General features: G+C 41.1%; 1 protein-coding gene across 6 annotated transcripts in view; it reads right to left on the reverse strand.

The window, feature by feature from the left end:
• SRSF11 (serine and arginine rich splicing factor 11) overlaps positions 1-18,780 on the reverse strand; it is a 39,312-nt gene that overhangs the window by 17,931 nt on the left and 2,601 nt on the right. For 2 of the 6 annotated variants that reach the window (XM_044001053.1, XM_044001049.1), the window contains exons 2-4: positions 11,334-11,422; positions 9,995-10,236; positions 3,492-3,625 (exon numbers count right to left, since the gene is read on the reverse strand). In XM_044001053.1, the coding sequence (XP_043856988.1) occupies positions 3,492-3,625; positions 9,995-10,212 (352 nt within the window). In that variant the 5' untranslated portion in view covers positions 10,213-10,236; positions 11,334-11,422. The other 4 variants (XM_044001051.1, XM_044001052.1, XM_044001056.1 and 1 more) reach the window with 4 other exon arrangements.

The raw sequence follows: 18,780 nt of genomic DNA on the forward strand, positions 1-18,780 counted from the left end.
CAAGATTTCATCACCTGTACTCGATTTTTAAGTCATGAACCAAACGTAAGCAAGCACAGTCGGTTCTCCAGGGGTGTGCTCTCAACTTTCAAAAGCTGTTTTATGAACAACGACTCGTGTCGGCTGCTTCACTATAAAGCACACAGAAAAATCAAGATACACAAGACAAAAAAAGTTTGATTTAGGGGTTAATAATATGGTACAGTTCACTATGATTTTTTTACACCTACCATACAAATTTTGTCAAAATTAAAGAGAAGAAAGGTATGTAAGGAAATTTTCTGTTGAATCAAGCGTAGGGCTTTTGCTGACTCAAAGTGATTAAGAATGTCTCTGAAGATCACGGAATATTCCCTGGGTGCGTGAAGGGTACATATTTTGGCACATTCCTTACCTGCGTAGTAAAATGCTTTCTGTTCCACTACGTGCCATGCTAACTGTACCAAAAAATGCGGCTACATCTTGCCAGTTAAAAAGCAAACTTTGGCCCAAACTCTTGAAGCCACAAAAGACAAGTATTGTCCATTTTAAATGCCTAGTCTATGTATTCAGCATAAATATTAATAAGGGTCCTATGATAAGACACATACTCATGTAGACAATTTTAATCCTATCCAACAGCAAAAGCCCTATACAGATAGATGGATTAATCTGTTAATGTGCCCAAGCCCCCAAAATGAGAGTTCAATAATACAATTTAACTACATATTTGCAAATACCAGTAGTATTTCTGTAATACATATTAAGAAACTGCATCTCATCATAAAACATACAATATGTACAGGGCACTTAAGAGAAACTGGATAAGCTGCAGAAGAAAACTGTTGGGTGGTATTTTCAGCAGGGCCTGGTATATAGTTCAGGCTGAACCAGGGAAAAGAACTGTAAAACACAACAACAAAAAAGAAAAACCACTGTTAAATAAAGGTAATGGTTCCTTCCACCTATACTGAGAGTGCCGATAATATAAACAAATGTATAATACACAGCACTGTTATCTGGCTTGTGTCAGAGCTGTCATCAATTTAGATACCAAGAGTTATGGAGGGAAAGGGGGGAGAAGATCATTTGGATATTGGGCACTAATTAATGCATCAATATATTAACATACCTACAGAGATTAAGGGATAATTTTGCATGCAAAATTATGTCTCAGAAAGAGGATATATAAAATATCAACATCTCTATCTCAAATTAGTGCAATTGCAACATTTCTGGCAATCTAAATATAAATCCTCTTTAACTTATTGTGAGACACCTAATAGAAGATCTGCATCCATTAAAAAAATCATGCATCCGATCCTCTGATTTAAAAAAAAAACTATTTAAAAATAAAACTACAATTTGAAAATAGCAATGAGGCCCCTCACCAGTTAATTTTCATGCGTCAAGAGTTTTTTTTTAACTGCTGCTTTGATAGAACCATGAAATACTGCATGAATGTGTAGAAATGAAAGAAAAAGAAACAGACAAAAGAAACAAACATTAACCAAGGAACCTAAATAATCCCCAAATCCATTAATATTAAAGAGTTCCTTCCAAATCTGACTCTATCACAATGTTATCAAATTAAGGCTAGGCTTTCCCACAGACTCTGTGTACAATTCTAACACTACTGAGCAAGAGCCAACACCAAAGGGTAAGAGCTAAAAATGGAGTGGAACTGTGAGAGAGGGAATGAGTATTTGTGCAGTGAGACACCTGGGGCCAGGCAACATTAATACCGCACGTCATAAAGAGAAATACACCAAGAATAGGTTTTTGAAATGAAAAACATCCATAATCCAATAGACTGAAAAATTCACTTTCAAAAACTCATCTAAAAAAGTGACAATGTTCCCTTTTAAATTGTACATGAAAAGCTGCTCTCTTACAGTACGCTCTATTTTATTTATCAAAGTTTAGAAAAACTTTGATAGAAGGCTTAGCCAACAAAAGATTCTTTTTTCTAGAAAAGCCTCACTAAAATGTCCTTACAAATTATTTTATGGGCATTTGCCCCAAAGAGACCCGCACCAAGACCCATCAATCAGGCTCACGTCCTGGATTTCTTTGGGTGCCAGGCTTCTTCTCTAAACAAGCACAATGACAAAAAGGAAATGGCTTAACCAACACACGCTACCCCAGGGAAGATTGTTCACAGCCAGGCTCTTACTCTTTAGTACTGAGACAGATATACCATCATAGCATGCCTTTGCCAGGGGTGGAAAATGAAGGTGATTTCTTTAGGAAAACAAAATCGATCTTTTCAAGTTTCCTGGACTAGATACCTTGATACCCAATTAGCAGGCATGGTACAAATTTTCAGGTCGATACTGAGAGATATAAGGTATCTTCCTTTTACAAATATGACAGTTATCGAAAAGATAGTTGCCCTGACCAGTTCATGAAAGAAAAAAAAAATGGCAGAATTTAAAATGCGTGGTCAATAAAAGCAGCGATTATACATATTTAGCTAATTCCTGTAATTCTATATTTCACTGATTTTTCTTAACCACGTGCTACGTTTATAGAGAAATAAACCAAGTAAAGGTAACATTTGGACTAAAATATGCCTTTTCAAAGTTTCATAAAGTGGCCGTAAAAGTGCTGTCTCGTCCCACTGTTAAGATCCACCCCACCCTGCTTTTGTCTGTCCAATTACTTTAACAGCCTAAAATGTAAAAAGAGAGAAAATGTGGTTAACATTTGGTGACACCAGGAAAACACCTGGGGGGCTTGAGCGGGGCTTGCTGGCCTTTAGTTATTGTCTAGAATCCCCTGTAGCAGCAGAGGACCCACTGTTTTTCAGTCATCTGGAAGGGCTTTGCATTTGCCTTCTCCACTACAAAAATCACACACACAAATAACAGAGAGAAGAGTTTATTATTTAGTGAAATTCTATAAAGTATAGCAAGGCTGAACAAGAAAACTTGGAATAAAATAAAATGCCCAGTGCCCCTCTGGCACCTAACCTAAAGGAATTTTTGGCTTTTCACACAAACCACAATCATTCAACCCTTGGTATACTGGAATCTACAATTTGGCAAATTTAATTGGAAATATCAGTGAAAGGAAATAAGGACTACTGTTCTCATTTGTTATTAAAGTGGAATTCCAAGTCATGCATTTATTTAAAGGCATCTACATGAAGGTGCGTCTATCAGACTATTGATTTTTAAGGGTTTTTTAAAGGGAGGGAGAGGCGGGGTTGAACTCAACACCAATTAAGATAATCGCTTACTAAGTGTCTTTTAGGAATTGGAATGAAGGACAAGTTATTAAAAAGAGCTAAACTAGAAAAGTTGAAACTGATTCTCATTTTCAGAATTAAGAGTGACTAAAAATTGGCCATAATGTAAATAAAAACTACGGACCACAGTATACCAAGGGTCTCAAAATGTTAATTGCTTAGATTTTTAACATGCTACTATTACTCACTCTACAAAACTAGACTGAGGTAGACGGTCATCAAGAGGATGGCCACATAGGCAGTGAAACAAAGCACAAACCTTCTGCATAGGGTACGACTATCAAAGCTCTGTCAACGAATACAGTGTTTGTCAGATGCTGCGCCACAACTGCTGAGTCTGGATCATGGAACTTTACAAAACAGACACGTGAGGAGACGGGCAAAGGCGAGTCACTAAAAGAGAGCGAGACGAGAGAAAAGAGATTAGCCACCACAGTACTACATTATTACAAAAACTAAAAATCTCCTTTGGGGGCCAGAAGCAGTAAAAGGTTTCCAAATACTGTTCATAATATTTCCAGAACAAACTTGACAATTTAACAAACCAAAAGTCATTAAGTCTTCCAAAATCTACTATGTATCTGTTGACATCTTAGTTGTCCAATATGTATTAATAACCAATATAAAAGAACATAAACGCCCACTTTTCAATGTAGCAAATCGTGTTCCAAATCATTGGCATAGTTTTGCTCCAGGTAGTAAGTCAACATTTCCAAGAAAATGGTACGCCTGATAGTCAGGGAATGCATTTCCTTGGCCTGCATCCTTTAGGCTTGCCATACCCCTTTCCTCCATATGATCTCTTGACCATAACAATGACGACAAAAGCAAAGGTGTAGATGGAAAAAAAGTGAAAAGCTTTGCTTGTTAATCTGATCTTGGTAAACTTCGGAAAGGGGGCCTCTTTTCCTTTAGTAAGTGATTTCAAATTAAGAGAGGATATTCACCAGCTTTACCACTGACTTTCAAAGCCAAGGGAGCACAGAAGCCTCAATGGATAAGACTCAATCACATTTTATACTCTCAAGAACTTTGAGGTTTTATCATTTTAGTAAGCTTAAAGTGAAGGGAGTGCTCCATGTTCAAACTGGATTGTGTGGTTCACTGTTATGTATGACTCTAAGAGCTCGAGGTGCCGGCTCTTTCCATTCCCCCTTAAGGAAGAAAATATAGTCAACCTTAGAATTATTGGGAAAACAAGATCCCCCAACCAGCAGATGTTCCACAGTGTGAAGTCATAAACCAAAATATCTGAATTATTCAATTTTATACTGTACTCGCAAAGAATTCAGTTGGCATCAAATACTGTGCAAATGTTGCCATGAGGCTGTTCTCTTTCAATTCTAAGTGTATCTAAATGCAATGAGCCTTAATATCCTTGTAAGAAAGGAAAGATGCCAATCAGTGGTTGGTAAATCTCTCTGAAGGTTATAAATGGTCAAAAAACTTGGGTAGGAGGAGAAGGGACAGCACTTGGGACTGCACTGGTCTAGAGAACTCCCAGGGAAGGAAGGAAAATGCCTCTTATAAAAGTCAGTCATCGGTACCCTTGGAGACAAGTCTGGAGAGCTACCTGGGGGCAGTAGGAGGTTACTTGCCCAGGGTTACATAGTACCCAACATTAGTGGTAGCACTTGAACCCAGATTTTCCTGTTTTTGAGACTAGCTCTCTACTTCTTCAGTAGGGTAAGCCTTATGAATTATTTTCAATCATGTTTAAATGAAGTTAGGGACTCACAGCCACTAAAATAATTCTGAATGAAAAGTTTTCATCTTAGAAGACACTTAGGGGGGCAGCTAGGTGGCGCAGTGGATAGAGCACCGGCCCTGGATTCAGGAGTTCCTGAGTTCAAATCCGGCCTCAGACACTTGACACTTACTAGCTGTGTGACCCTGGGCAAGTCACTTAACCCGCATTGCCCTGCAAAATAAAAGAAAAAAAAAAAAGAAAAAAAAAAAAGAAGACACTTAGGATTCCCTGTTCCGGTCCAGAGTTTCTGAAAAGGCATGTAATCTTAGTAGGTAGATGGATCCAGAAGCACTGGATGAGGAGGTCTGAATCCTGGATTCAAATTACCCATGGGAGTGAGGAAGTCACACCTTCTTTCTGAGCCTCTGAAGATAACAGATCTGCACCTCCAAGGGATCTTAGGAATTTGCCCAAGTTACTCAGGTCCTCGACTGTCAGAGCTGGCATGTGAGCCAAGGTTTTTAGAGTTTAAATCTAGTGCCTTTTCCACCATATCATAGTGTTACAATTCCCCACCCCAAATTGTAAAATGAATATTCTAAATCATAAGCTATTTTAAGAAATGATCTTCAAGATAAAAAAGTACCATTACCTTTTCCAAATCCTCCACCTGTAGCTAATGATAACAAACAAACAAGCCCCAAACAGCATATTTAGGGACAAGGTGAAAAGAATTTATTTGTATTAAAACTCTCAATCAATACAAAATGACACCAGTAATTTACAATTACTGTAAATGTAATCTAAGGGGAGGGAGAAAAATTTGCAATTTGAAATCTTATAAAAACAAATGTTGAAAACTATCTCTACATGTAACTGGAAAATAATAAAATAACTTTATTTAAAAAAATGTAATCTAAGAGATGATTTGAAAATGTGCTGCAGATGAAAGTGACAACAGGCAGCCTGAACCATATTAAAATGTAATTAGGAACTATTTAGTAAAAAAAAAAAAAAACAACATACCCACACAACCAAACAGATGAAGTTATATTTTAAACTGAGGCAATATATGGCTGGCAGGGATCCTTATGTATGAATTAGGGGTCCTGATTCTATTACAGTTTGACAGGACTAATCCACATGTATTAGAAATACAACAGGATCCTCCTAATTTCAAGAATGCATTTGTTTTCATAAAAGTAGTATGTCGCTTGTCAGACATGCTTCAATTTCTGATTTTAGAAAATATTATCAGGGGCAGCTAGGTGGCACAGTGGATAGAGCACTGGCCCTGGATTCAGGAGGACCTGAGTTCAAATCCAGCCTCAGACACTTGACACTTACTGTGTGAACCCGGGGCAAGTCACTTAACCCTCATTGCCCTGTCAAACAAAACAAAACAAACCCACCATACAACAACAACAAAAAACACCCAAAACCAAAACAAACAACAAAAACAACAACAAAAATTCCACATCTGGTCCTTTTAACTATGGTTGTGACCAGGGATACACTTGAGCTCTGGGCCTCCGGCCCAAGTCAATTATCTGTAAAGAGCTCTGCAATATTTAAAAGGACTATACATCAATTTATACTGTTTTAAGAAAGATTTCCACTCATTCATCTTAGTCCTCCATCTAGAATTCAAGATACACAGTATCATTCGCAGTGGCACAAAGAATAAAGATAACTTAAGGTTTCAGGTTAAAAAAAAATTAAATGTAGAATCAAATCATACAGCTTGATATGGCTATGGCAATACTTCTTTTTTTGGTAAATTATGGAGAACTTTCTCAGAACCTCAACTGAGCCACCATCGCCTAATGACAAATAAAAAGCAAATGGGGAAAATAACTGGTGGAAGGGGAAAAGAAAGAACTGAAAATTATCTGGTAGTCAAGAGAAATCAGAATTTGCTTTTAGAGTAAAAAAAAAAAAAAAAGAATTGATTCAACAGACATTTCCTTAGTGTTTACCAGGGACAAAGCACACAAGACTTAAATGGAAAGACAAGCTATTCTCTTTTTGCCTTTTCCAGAGATGAGTGTTTTCATTCTGGGTATGACTCGTGCTTTTGTTTCACTGTCAATCACACCAAGCATATAACATTTTAATTATTATTTTTTAAAATAGGGCAATGAGGGTTAAGTGACTTGCCCAAGGCCACACAGCTAGTAAGTGTCAAGTGTCTGAGGCTGGATTTGAACTCAGGTCCTCCTGAATCCAAGGCCAGTGCTTTATCCACTGTGTCCCCTAACATTTTAATTATTTCCAGAAAGTAGACTAAACCTTTCAAGAATGTCATTTTTAAGGGCCAGGATCAATGTTATTGACTGACTACAAGCAGAATGATCATTTTTCTAAACAAAGTCTATCAGAAGCAATAAACCTAAATATTTTTCACCATTGATATCAGTAATTATCTCATCAAATAAAGCAAAGATCAATCCTGAAAGTGGCTTGTTTTTGTAAAGTCACCAAGACTACAGGTTCATCAAGAGGCTGGGGTCAGGTCTCAAATGCCCCGGGGGGTCTCCATTATATGTATAATGATACTAAGATATTATTTGTCCTCTCCACTTCTGTCATCTCACCAGTGCACAGTGGAGTGTCCCAGAAGTGGGAGGAGTTGTGAATGAAAGGTTTAGTTGCAACATGCAGACAGGGTTGATATCCTGTCTAGAGAATTGTACTTTTGCCTTACAAACAAAATGGACAGATGTGACTAGACTTTCTGATTTGCTTCTATTTGTCTAGTATCAGCAGCAACTAATCATTTCAGGATATCTTATAGTGCTGAACTATTAAAAGTTTTGAATAACTTTTTTGAATCTCATGGTTAATCCTGGGACGGCTATGTTGCTATTTGTACTAATAGTGTTCAAAGCAATAGTGGGTAAAACTGCTGATGCCTTAGATGGACTCAAGGCAGGGGCACCAAACTATACCAGTAGCCATTGCATTCTTCACAGACACACGCTCCCAGCAAAAACAACCCATCAATTTCATTTAAGTCCTTGATGAAACAAACAAGTTTATTTTATCTTGTCATCCCTATATCCACCCCCTCTTCACATCTTAACACTCAGCATGACAAAATGGAAAGCACTCATAAAACACAGGGCTGTATACACAAGTATGAGAGGCATCTGGAAAAAAAGCACTTTGAGTTTAGAAACGAAAAGATGGTTATCCTGACTTGGGCAATATGTAGTATGCCTGGCAGACATTCTCAAAAATGAAATGTGTCACTTTAAGAAAAGAGAAGTGAGGGGGAAGCTAAGTAGCACAGTAGATAAAGCACCTGCCCTGGATTCAGGAGGACATGAGTTCAAATCCAGCCTGAGACACTTGACACTTACTAGCTGTGTGATCCTGGGCAAGTCACTTAACCCTCACAGTGCCTCCCTCCCACCCCCATCCTCCCTGGGGGTGGGGGGAAGAGGAGAGAGAAATGACACTTTTTTGATGCCAATGATAAAACCGAAACTTTCAAGAGAAAACCACAATTTTGGAAAATTTGTATCCACCATGAGTTTGACAGCTTCCCAGTACTTAAAGGTTTTTCTGGTAAAAATGGTGGTGATATGAATGAATGTAAATTTCTACTATCATAAAATGATGTTGACAAATATGTCAACATGGAAGATCTGCATGTACCACTATTTTCCAAATGATTGATGTATGAAACATTACAAAATCATTCATGGGTAAAAGATCCATTCAAAGGACAAGATATGCTAATAGATTTAAAAAAAATTCATGATATGGTTTTAGATCCCAAATGGCAGGTAAACCTTAAGAAACTATGAATTTAGTGTAGAATCAAAAGAACAATATCCACAATTCCCTGAAAACGTTATTAAAATGTTCCTATTCCTACTACATTATCTGTATGAGGCTGGATTACTTTATAGACTTTAACCAAAAAAACATGTTGCAAATGATTGAATGTAAAAACAAATAGGAGAGGGACCGCTAGGTGGCGCAGTGGATAGAGCACTGGCCCTGGAGTCAGGAGTACCTGAGTTCAATTCAGGCCTCAGACACTTGACACTTACTAGCTGTGCGACCCTGGGCAAGTCACTTAACCCCAATTGCCTCAAACTCCCCCCCACCCCCAAAACAAAAAACAAACAGGAGAGACTCCAGACTCTCTTCTGTTAAGCCAGACATTAAAAAGACCTGTAAACTACACAAAATAGAATTCTCACTCATTTTTTGGTCTGGAAATTGTATTTTTCATAAAAATGTTATTTATGTTAACATGTGCTGGGTTTATCATTCTAAGTAAACTAATACATATTTTAAAATTTGCCAGTTTCAATTTCTAATTCAGTAAATATTGGTGATTATTACTTAAGTAAAAGTTCTTTGTGGTCCTCAATAATTTTTTAAAAAAATGTAAGAGTCCTGACAGAAAAACAAAGTGTGGGGGTGGGACAGGGGATGCCGAGGCTTGAGAACCTCCCATTTAGAGCCACCAGAAGGAAGTAGGCTTACAGACTTGCTCTCAAGGTTAAGCAACAAAGCAGAGGCAAAGTATGACCAGAACCAGGGTCTCTTTCAGCTCCCAGCTTGGATCCCGCCCCCCACTATATTCTGCATCTGAGAAACAGAAAGTCTAATTATTCCCTATAACAGGACCTGTCTAACTCTTGAGAAACTGAGAGGCTGAAAGAAAATTGAATATAAGAGCCACGATTTCTGACTTTCTGCCCTATGGTTTTTCTCTCTGCCTCCCCCCCAAACTTCTCACCACTAAACACCATTAAAGACAATAAAATTACACCAAGGTAACTCTAAGTCCTGTCTCACTTCCGAATGGAAAACTGGGGATCAAAAAACTGCAAGTGACTCGACAGGTGCTACTGGTGTGCCAGCCGGGACGCCCCCGGAGACCGAACGGCCGGAGGACACACGTGCCTCCTTCAAAGCGCCGACCCCGCGTTCAGTCCGCACCGGGCCGGCCCAGGAGCCCGTTGTCTCCTCGGCGGGATTGGGACGGGACACAAGCCCCCCCCCCCGGCCCGCCCCCGCCCCCCCCCCCCGGCCCGCCCCGCACTCACTCGGGCGGGAAGAGGCGCAGCTCGTCGATCTTGCCCAGGAAGCCGAAGAGGGTCCGCATCTGCTCCGAGCTGGCGCTCGGGGACACGTTCGTCACCTGGATGACCTCGGTGCCGCCGCCGCTGCCGCCCCCGGGCACGCCGCCGCCGCCGCCCGGGCCGCCGCCGCTGGGGCCCGGGCCCGGGCCCGGGGCGCTGGGGACGACGGTGGGCGTGCTCATGGCGCTCTCGGGCCTCGCTCGCTCCTGCTTGAACACATCAAACACACAACAAACAGTGAGAGGCGGGGAGGGGGAGGGGAGTCGGGGCCGCCGCGCCCGGGGCAGGAGGAGGAGGGAGGGGGGAGGAGGAGGACGAGGCGGAGGAGAGCGAGCGAAGGCAGGGAGCGGGGCCGGCCGAGGACCGCGCGCAGGCCCGGGCACGCAAAGAACAAACGGCCACCCCCCTCGCTCGGGCTGGGCCGCGGCGTCCCACAATGCCCGGCGCCAGCGCATGCGCGCCCGGCCTGCGCGCCGCGTCACTCCCGCAACGTCACTCGGGACAGCGCTCGGGGCGCGCGGCCGCGCTTCTCCCGCCCGACGGCCCCCCCCCCCCCCCCCCGCTTTGCGGACCGAAGAGCGGTGCCCGCCCCCGCATCACTCCCAGCATCCAGCACACGCCCCGGCCCGGCCGAATGACGCGCCCGCTCCCTCGGCACAAGCCTGACCCCCCTCCCCAGCGGGCTGGAAGCTCCCGCAGGGCGGGGCCCGCCGCTCCTTTCACCTCCCCGCGCCCCGCACCGAGACGGAGCACCCCCGGGGTGGCGTCAGGTTCCCGGACCTTTCCGGAGGCGGTGGTCCCCGGTGCTTAGCAGTGGCAACACTGAGGGCACCAAGCAATCAGTGGGGGTGGGCGTGGGACACCCCCCCCCCCCCCCCGCCGGTCACCATCACGCTTGGCTGCGGCTTTTGCTTCTCTGGGCAAACGTTTCCCAGTTTCCTTCTAATACACTTTGGGCCGCTTGGGGAGACCAGGCCTCCCCCCCACTCCCTAAGTGACCTCCACATTCACATGCAACTCGCTGAGTCGTCCTCATCACCCCCTCTTTCGGACCTTTCAATGGTTTGTTGTCAAATGGCCCAGCAGCGGTGGGGAAGGACCTGAAGATCTAGACCTGGCCCTGCCAGGGCCCTACCCACACCCGCGGGGATTCCCGGAGCGGTCCGCGTCAAGCCCCCCAGAATCTAGCGCGATGCGGCCAGGTGCCCGGCCAAGGGAAGAGCAAGCTGGCAGGATGTGGGCTGATAAATGTCTGATAAATGCCGGCGTTTGGACGTTAGGAGAACAAAAAGGCCAAACTCACCTGCTAATACACAGTTTTCATCCAATGAAATTAATAGGCAGTATCAGATACAGGGTTTTGGAAGACTCCTGTGCCCTTAAATGGGAGCTCTACAAATGAAAGATACAAACTATTCAGGCACAGAAAGGACCGTCACGGATTTCAGCTTACCCACATTGAAGGCCGTCGTCCCAAGGCATTCAAAGCAAGTGTACGCGCTGTACCTGCGGCTTCGATTAGTTATGAGTCTAGCGTACACATTTCTGAAGGGCCTGCTCTGTGCTAAGGAAGCCCTGGGACAAGTACAAAGAAGGAAACAGACAACAAACATCACAACATACAAGCAGACAGCATAAAGATCACGTGAATAAAGACCAGTCTACACCAAGGAGTTAAATACAAGGTAGTTTGGGAGGGAGAGCGCTGGAGGAGGAATCTGACATGAGGGTCGGTGCAAAGGCACAAAAAGGGCAACCTGGAATCCTGGGGGAGAAACAGAAGACCGGTCTGGCTCTATTTGGGAGTGTGGGAGGCAGAAGCAATACCCCCCAAAGACCAGAGAAATGAGATTAGGGCCAAGTTGGACACCTTTTATTCCAGAGGCTACAGGAAGCCACTGAGGCTGAGTGAGTAGGGGAGTCACAGGGTCAGATCTACGATTTTTTGTTTGTTTGGCAGGGTACTGAGGATTAAGTGACTTGCCCGGGGTCACACAGCTAGTGTCAAGTGTCTGAGGCCGGAATTGAACTAAGGTCCTCCTGAATCGAGGGCTGGTGTTTCATCCACTGCGCCACCCAGCTGCCCCAGTCAGATCTATGTTTAAGGAAAAAGTATTTTGGTAGCAGTGTTTAGGATGAATCGGTGGTAAGAGCCTTGATGCTGAGAGGTGATTAAGACCTGAACTAAGGTGTTAACCACAGGACTGTAGGAGAGGGGAATTGGATATAAGAGATGTGGAGGAATCGGCAAGATCTGACAACAGACTGGATCTGTGGGTGAGGGAGAGTGAGCTTATGAAACTGGGAGGCTAGAGGGCCGGTGGTGTCCTCAACAGAAATAAGGAAGTTTGGAAAAGAGTTTTTGTTGGGGAGGAACAGGATGACTTTGAATGACTTCAAATTTTGGATATTGGAGTTTAAGATGACTGACTCCAGGACACTGCATCTGGAACACCCAATTAGCAATTGGTTATGTAGAGCTCAAGTGCTGGATAGAGTTCTGGGAGTCACTGGCATAGATGCTAGTGTGTCTATGCACGAACATATCCACAGAGAGAAAGCATAATTTTTATGGCAATAAGCCTTAAATAATATTAAGTGTTTAAGTGATTAAAACCTGTTATTTTTGTTAGACTCCATTTTTATTTCAATAGTCAACAAGCATTTATTAAGCACTTAGTATGGCTATATCAGACACTGTAATAAGGAAAACTCAGACATCTGCTAAGTGCTGGTTATAAAGGGAGGGAAAAACCCAAAAAGAACAGGCAAACAATAACACACATAGACAACACATACAGTGTAAATAGAAGGTAATCTGAAATCAAGCAGAATGAACTGGGAAAGGGCTTGCAAAAAGTAGAACTGGAGGTAAGGAACTTCAAAGGGCATTCCAGGCCTAAGGAACAACCAGGGCAGATGTACAGAAGTAGATGGAGTGTCCTGTGCAGTAAAATGAGATCATAGAAGCAAGGAGAAAAGGACCTAACAATTCTTTTCAAACCCATTGAAAAATTCATCTTGATTCCTTAGATATAAATAATATTTTGAAGTCTGCTAAGGCCCCCCACCCCCCTCATATTTTAAATGAGGCACCCAGCCAGAACCTGTAGAACTCAGGGCTGAGGGCCATGGGAGGCCTCTAAAAAACAAGGGTCGGGGCAGCTAGGCGGAGCAGTGGATAGAGCACCGGCCCTGGGGTCAGGAGTACCTGAGTTCAAATCCGACCTCAGACACTTAACACTTACTAGCTGTGTGACCCTGAGCAAGTCACTTAACCCCAATTGCCTCACTAAAAAAACAAACAAAAAAAAAACCAAGGGTCACTTGTCTATGTTCAAATACAGCATGGATCTGAACATTTGTTTCCTACTCCCTTCCACCTCATTTGTCTATGTAAGGTGCAAAAGGTAATTATACACAAGATGTTTATTTTGAACTTAAAATGGAAAGAAAAAAATATGGCACTGGTTTGGGCATTAAGATACTTCTGCCCACACCCCATAAGGGTTTATTCACTGTCAATATATATATATATATATATATATATATATATATATATATATTTGTTTTGTTTTGGTGAGGCAATTGGGGTTAGGTGACTTGCCCAGGGTCACACAGCTAGTGTTAAGTGTCTGAGGCCGGATTTGAACTCAGGTCCTCCTGAATCCAGGGCTGGAGCTCTATCCACTGTGCCACCTAGCTGCCCCACTGTCAAAATATTTTAAAGCCAAAATGTTCTAGATGTTAATAAGTTAATTTAAAATGTAACCGTTTGGTTTTTGCTTTAAATTTGTGGCTATGTGTTACACAGGGTCTTGTTGTTAGCAAGGTTAACAATAAGTTAGTAGAGGAGGCCTTGACCCAAGTCCTTAGTAACACTGTGACCTTTAAAAAAAATGTATATCCCTAGTTAAAATGTTTCTTTGATTCAATCTAAGTTGAAAAGGGGCCCTCTGAAAATCTTTGTGTAACTGTTTAAAAACAAAACAAAAAACCCAAACCCAAACAGCATAACAAATGTAACAGATCTCAGAACATCATGAAAATAGTTTGACTAATTTTAATACTACCCTTATATGCATAAGCATAATGTTAACTCATTTAAAATTTAACTTCATTCTATTTTTTTCTTTAAAAATAGGAGGGTGTTTTAGGAGGGTGAAAACGACACTCTGTGTGTGTGTGTGTATGTGTTTTAATATATAACACTGAGATGGCAAGTGTCCTGAAGCAGGGCTAGCTTTTTGTTTCCTTATGCATGATTTAGGGAGTAGCAGAGTCAAAATCATTTAATCATTACTTATTAAGCATCTACTATATATGTGCAACAATTATCCTTATAGAGAAGCAAAGGTAAGACAAAACCTCTTCTCTATTGATGCTTATTAATAAAATCAAAATGAAGTTTGTCTCAGACAATGGATTTCTATGAGACTACATTTACATTTATTTGTTTTTGGAAAAAATACGGTTAATTAGCTATCTAAACAAATATGGAAATCCTAAGCAGAAAAACAGGATGTACTTTTCATTTTTGCTTCTTTCAAAAATGATGTCCTGAATATTACTTATTTAATATCTGGCACTCTAGTCTAAACCTATCTTTAAAAAACTTAAAAAAAAAAAAACAAAACAACACACAGAATATTAAGAGGGTAGACTCAAAGGGTTGACTCACAAAGAACACTTAAAAAAAAAGTTATCACTTTAGTCATACAAATGAGCACCCCAAAGGACAATACCAAACTATCTGAACTGCAAAACTAAAGTGAATAAAGTGAACTAAGACAATTTCTTAAATTTGTTTTAAAATTAAGTTAAACACTCACAAACTATTTTAAATGCCACTACAAAAACCAATCATTTCAAATTAAAAAGAACCTTTTAAGATACTGCCAATTTTCTCTAATTAACAAGAGGGGTTTATAATTTTATTAATGTTCACTGATGGAAAATGGAATAGTATTCTGAGTAAAGCGCTAATAGAAGGATTCTTAACCTTTCTGTGTTATGGGTCTTTTACGCAGCCTTGATGCTATTCATGCCCCTTCGAAAAATCCAGGTTAGTTAAATGCATCTAAATAAAAATAATGAAAAGGAAAACAAATTATATTAAACTACAGTTCCAATAGTATTTTTAAAACGAATTCATGGACCCGAGGCTAAGAACTCCTGCTCTAATACAATCAAGTTAAAAGTATGAAATGCTTTTACTAGCCATCATTTTGAACTTTAATGGCTTCTGTTACCAACATGCACATTTTCATATTTAATGAACACAAAACCTACTGAATGCTACTGTGCATTTGACATTTTAGATTAATTTATATTAATTCGATTCAGCTTGGGGTGGGGTGATACTGGTCAGGGTCTTGATTCAAACAAATTGTTAAAATACTAGGGATTATCTGGTACCTAATAAGTGCTAAATAAATGCTGGTTCTTTTGGCCACAATAGAAGGGCATTTCTCCAAAAGCCCAAAGCACCAAAGCACCAAAGGTTACTTAACAATTTTATCCAACAAGGCAAACCTCACCTCAGAATTTTGAAACTCTAAGAACACTTTGTTTTCTCTGGGCTTCCACCTCCTCTAGTCCCTCTAAAGCATGGATTACAGTTAGCTTCAAGTAATAATTAACCCTGATTAGAGGTTTAGTCTATCCAACTCCTAACTAGGGAAGAGGGGGTGGCAAGGGGAGAGGGCAAGAGGAAAGAAGAGAAAATGAGGATAATAAAAAGGAAAATAGAAAGGCCCTTGGCAGCTAAGGAAATAAGCCAACTATATATATTTCTTTTAGGCCTGAGATTATCAACCTGATTTGAACTCCCAAATTTATTTAGATATCAATTAGTTTACGTGCAATTCCTCCAGGGCCCATAATAAATATGCTTAATTAAAAAAAAATTATATTAATCACTTGCAGGACAAAAGAAAAAGCTGGTAAGGGTCCCCACCCCAGTCTAGCAGTCCTTTATAGCACAGATGTCAAATTCATGCCTGCCAAAATCCTGAATGCAGCCCAAACCAAATAAATGTAACTGGGATATGTCTAACAAAATAAAACTACAATACAGCACAGGTAATGCTAATTTGAGGTTTTCTGAGTTGATATGCAGCCTGAAGGGATCCATTTCTATTTGAGTCTGATACCACAGCTTGAGATTAATTTCTAAGTAAGATTAGAGAATGACATTCTAATAATGCTAATATAATGATCAAACAGTTTAATGTTACAACTTTTTAATCCAAAGGGGAAATGTTATGCTTTGGAGGCTTAGTGCTATCAATTTTAGGCTAAAAAGACAGCAGGACTGTATTCTGACCACTCCCAAACCCGTTTTATGATCTAATTTAAAATTTCTTTAAAAATTTGTTTGAGACCTCTTTTCAAACAAATTCTTAGCCTTAACCCCCCCCCCCAATTACAACCACAAAACGCTATATAAACATGAATATTAGCTGTAGGACAGTATTGGGGGGGGAGAACATTTTCAGTTACATACAATGACCATAGTTTTAAAAACCCAAACCCCCAAAACCAACCCTTTTGTTTTCTTGAGCCCAGTACCAAACATGGAAAAGCAGAGTTATGTGAACAGTTTAATTACAAAATCTTTTGGGGGTGATAAGGAAGACCCCCAAATTACTGAAGCCTGCGACTTAACATGCCCTAAAGAGAACTCATGATTAACCCCCCTCCCCCAACCTATGCATGTTTTAAACACCATCCTTCCTTCTAGGCACCTGGCGCACACCCTCCTGGATTCCTTCACTTCTTATATCCGATCAAAGTCCAAGTCTCACCATTTTGGCTTCACAATCTTTCACATCCTTCTTTACCCTCATGTCCAGACAATGTGGCAAGAGGCTAATTGCCAGGGTTGGCACAAATCGCCAACTCCCTGCTTCTAGTCTTTCCCCTCTCCACACAGTCGCCAAACTGCTATTCCTAAAGAGCACAGGCCTGAGGATCCTGCTGGGGGCGTGCAGGGATGTAAAAGAGTTTTGGGTGGGCCTCCATCTCCTCAAAGATAAAAGATTTAATTTTCTTCACTAAGCGACTCCAACTTCCCTTTATTACACAAACACCCTTCGCCTTCAGGGCTGCCCAGGGTGGCCAAACTGGCCTACTTCCTCTTTCCAAGGCAGGACATCCCACCTCCCACCTCAGTGCATCTGCTTTGCTCTTAATTGTTGGGATTTCTGGCTGCTCTCCAAGCACCATCTCCTCCAGGAGGCCGTCCCTGAAAACTGCAGGCCTTCAACAGACTGTCAAGCATTCAGATCCCGTCTGCACTTTGAACTCCCTCACTCCCCTCTGTGTGTTCAATAGAAGGTAAGTTTGTCTTTGCATGGGCACAGTGCCTGCTTGGATGGAATGGAGTGTTTGATAAATGCAGACTAGACTTCTCTGCAACCCCAAGAAACTCTTTTTCAAAAGGACTAAAACCCCACAAACTTGTGATTCCTTAACCAAGTTTGTTTTCACCTCAAATAACCTTCTAGTAAGTTCTACTTTTCATGTTCAATCAAGTGGAAAAGGACTAGTTGGCAACATGTAAAGTAAAAACCAAGTTTTGTAGTTTTAAAGACGCTGGGCCCTGCGCCCTTTACAGCGGAAAAGATTCTAGTGCTTCGGAGACTCTAAGCAGACCTAGAAGAGCGGTCTACTGCGTTTGAAATTTCTGAAACAAAAGTAGTCTTTGCAGAGCAGCTGATGTGTTAACTGAAAAAGTGTAAATCCCACAAGCCGATGATATTCTCTTATGAACACACAACAATATTGTACTTTGTTGACAAGGGTGTATATCAAGGGAAAAACTAGAAAAAGTAGCAGCTCTAGTGTCGTGTCTCTCCCCCCATTGAGGCTACAAGTAAAAATGTATCAACATTTGTTATAACAGAAATAAGGCACCTTGGGAATTATTAGATATGTGTGTGTGTGTGTGTGTGTGTGTGTGTGTGTGTGTGTGTGTGTGTGAGAGAGAGAGAGAGAGAGAGAGAGAGAGAGAGAGAGAGAGAGAGAGAGAGAGAGAGAGAGAGAGAGAGAAAATCAGATTATTTATCTGGACAGAAAAAAGCAGGAACTTTCTTGGAAAATGATTGATAGGCAACCTAGCCTACGAATATAACTTTTGAGAGAGCACCAAAAAAATGTTTTCAGCTTGGGTTCATTTAAAATAAAGATTCTCAAACATTTTCATAGCATAGGCCTCCTTGTGATCTTAAAAATAACTGAAGTGTTTAGGTGGGCTAGTTATCCACAATATTTATAGATAATGTTAAAAATTGAAATATTTCATTATTATGCAATTAGTTTTTCTGTCACACAAGACAGGAATGGGGCAGGACATTTGAACAACATTTTATGCAAAGAAAAACTATTTTATGAGGCAGGAAGGCATAGAGGTTAGAGAGAAAGTCTAGGAGCTAGAAAAGGGCTGGGTTCAAGTATCACCCCTAAACACAAACTAGCTAAGTTACCCTGGACAAGTCATTTAACCTCTGACCTCTAGAGAGTTCTCCCAGACTCTGGTTATGTTGGAAAAATGAAAGAGAGGATCTGCTTTGCTAGAGGGGCTCCCCTTATTTGCAAGCTTCCTAAACCAATGAAATGACAGATTCAGTCCTTAGTCTAAAAAGTGTACATGAATGCAAAACGAAACATTTAATTGTGAGTACATATATAATTGTACATCATTAAACAAAAATTAAGGACCCTCAAAATAGGGATTGTACCTTATC

Source organism: Dromiciops gliroides, chromosome 4 (genome assembly GCF_019393635.1).
Source record: "Dromiciops gliroides isolate mDroGli1 chromosome 4, mDroGli1.pri, whole genome shotgun sequence".
NCBI lineage: Eukaryota > Metazoa > Chordata > Mammalia > Microbiotheria > Microbiotheriidae > Dromiciops > Dromiciops gliroides.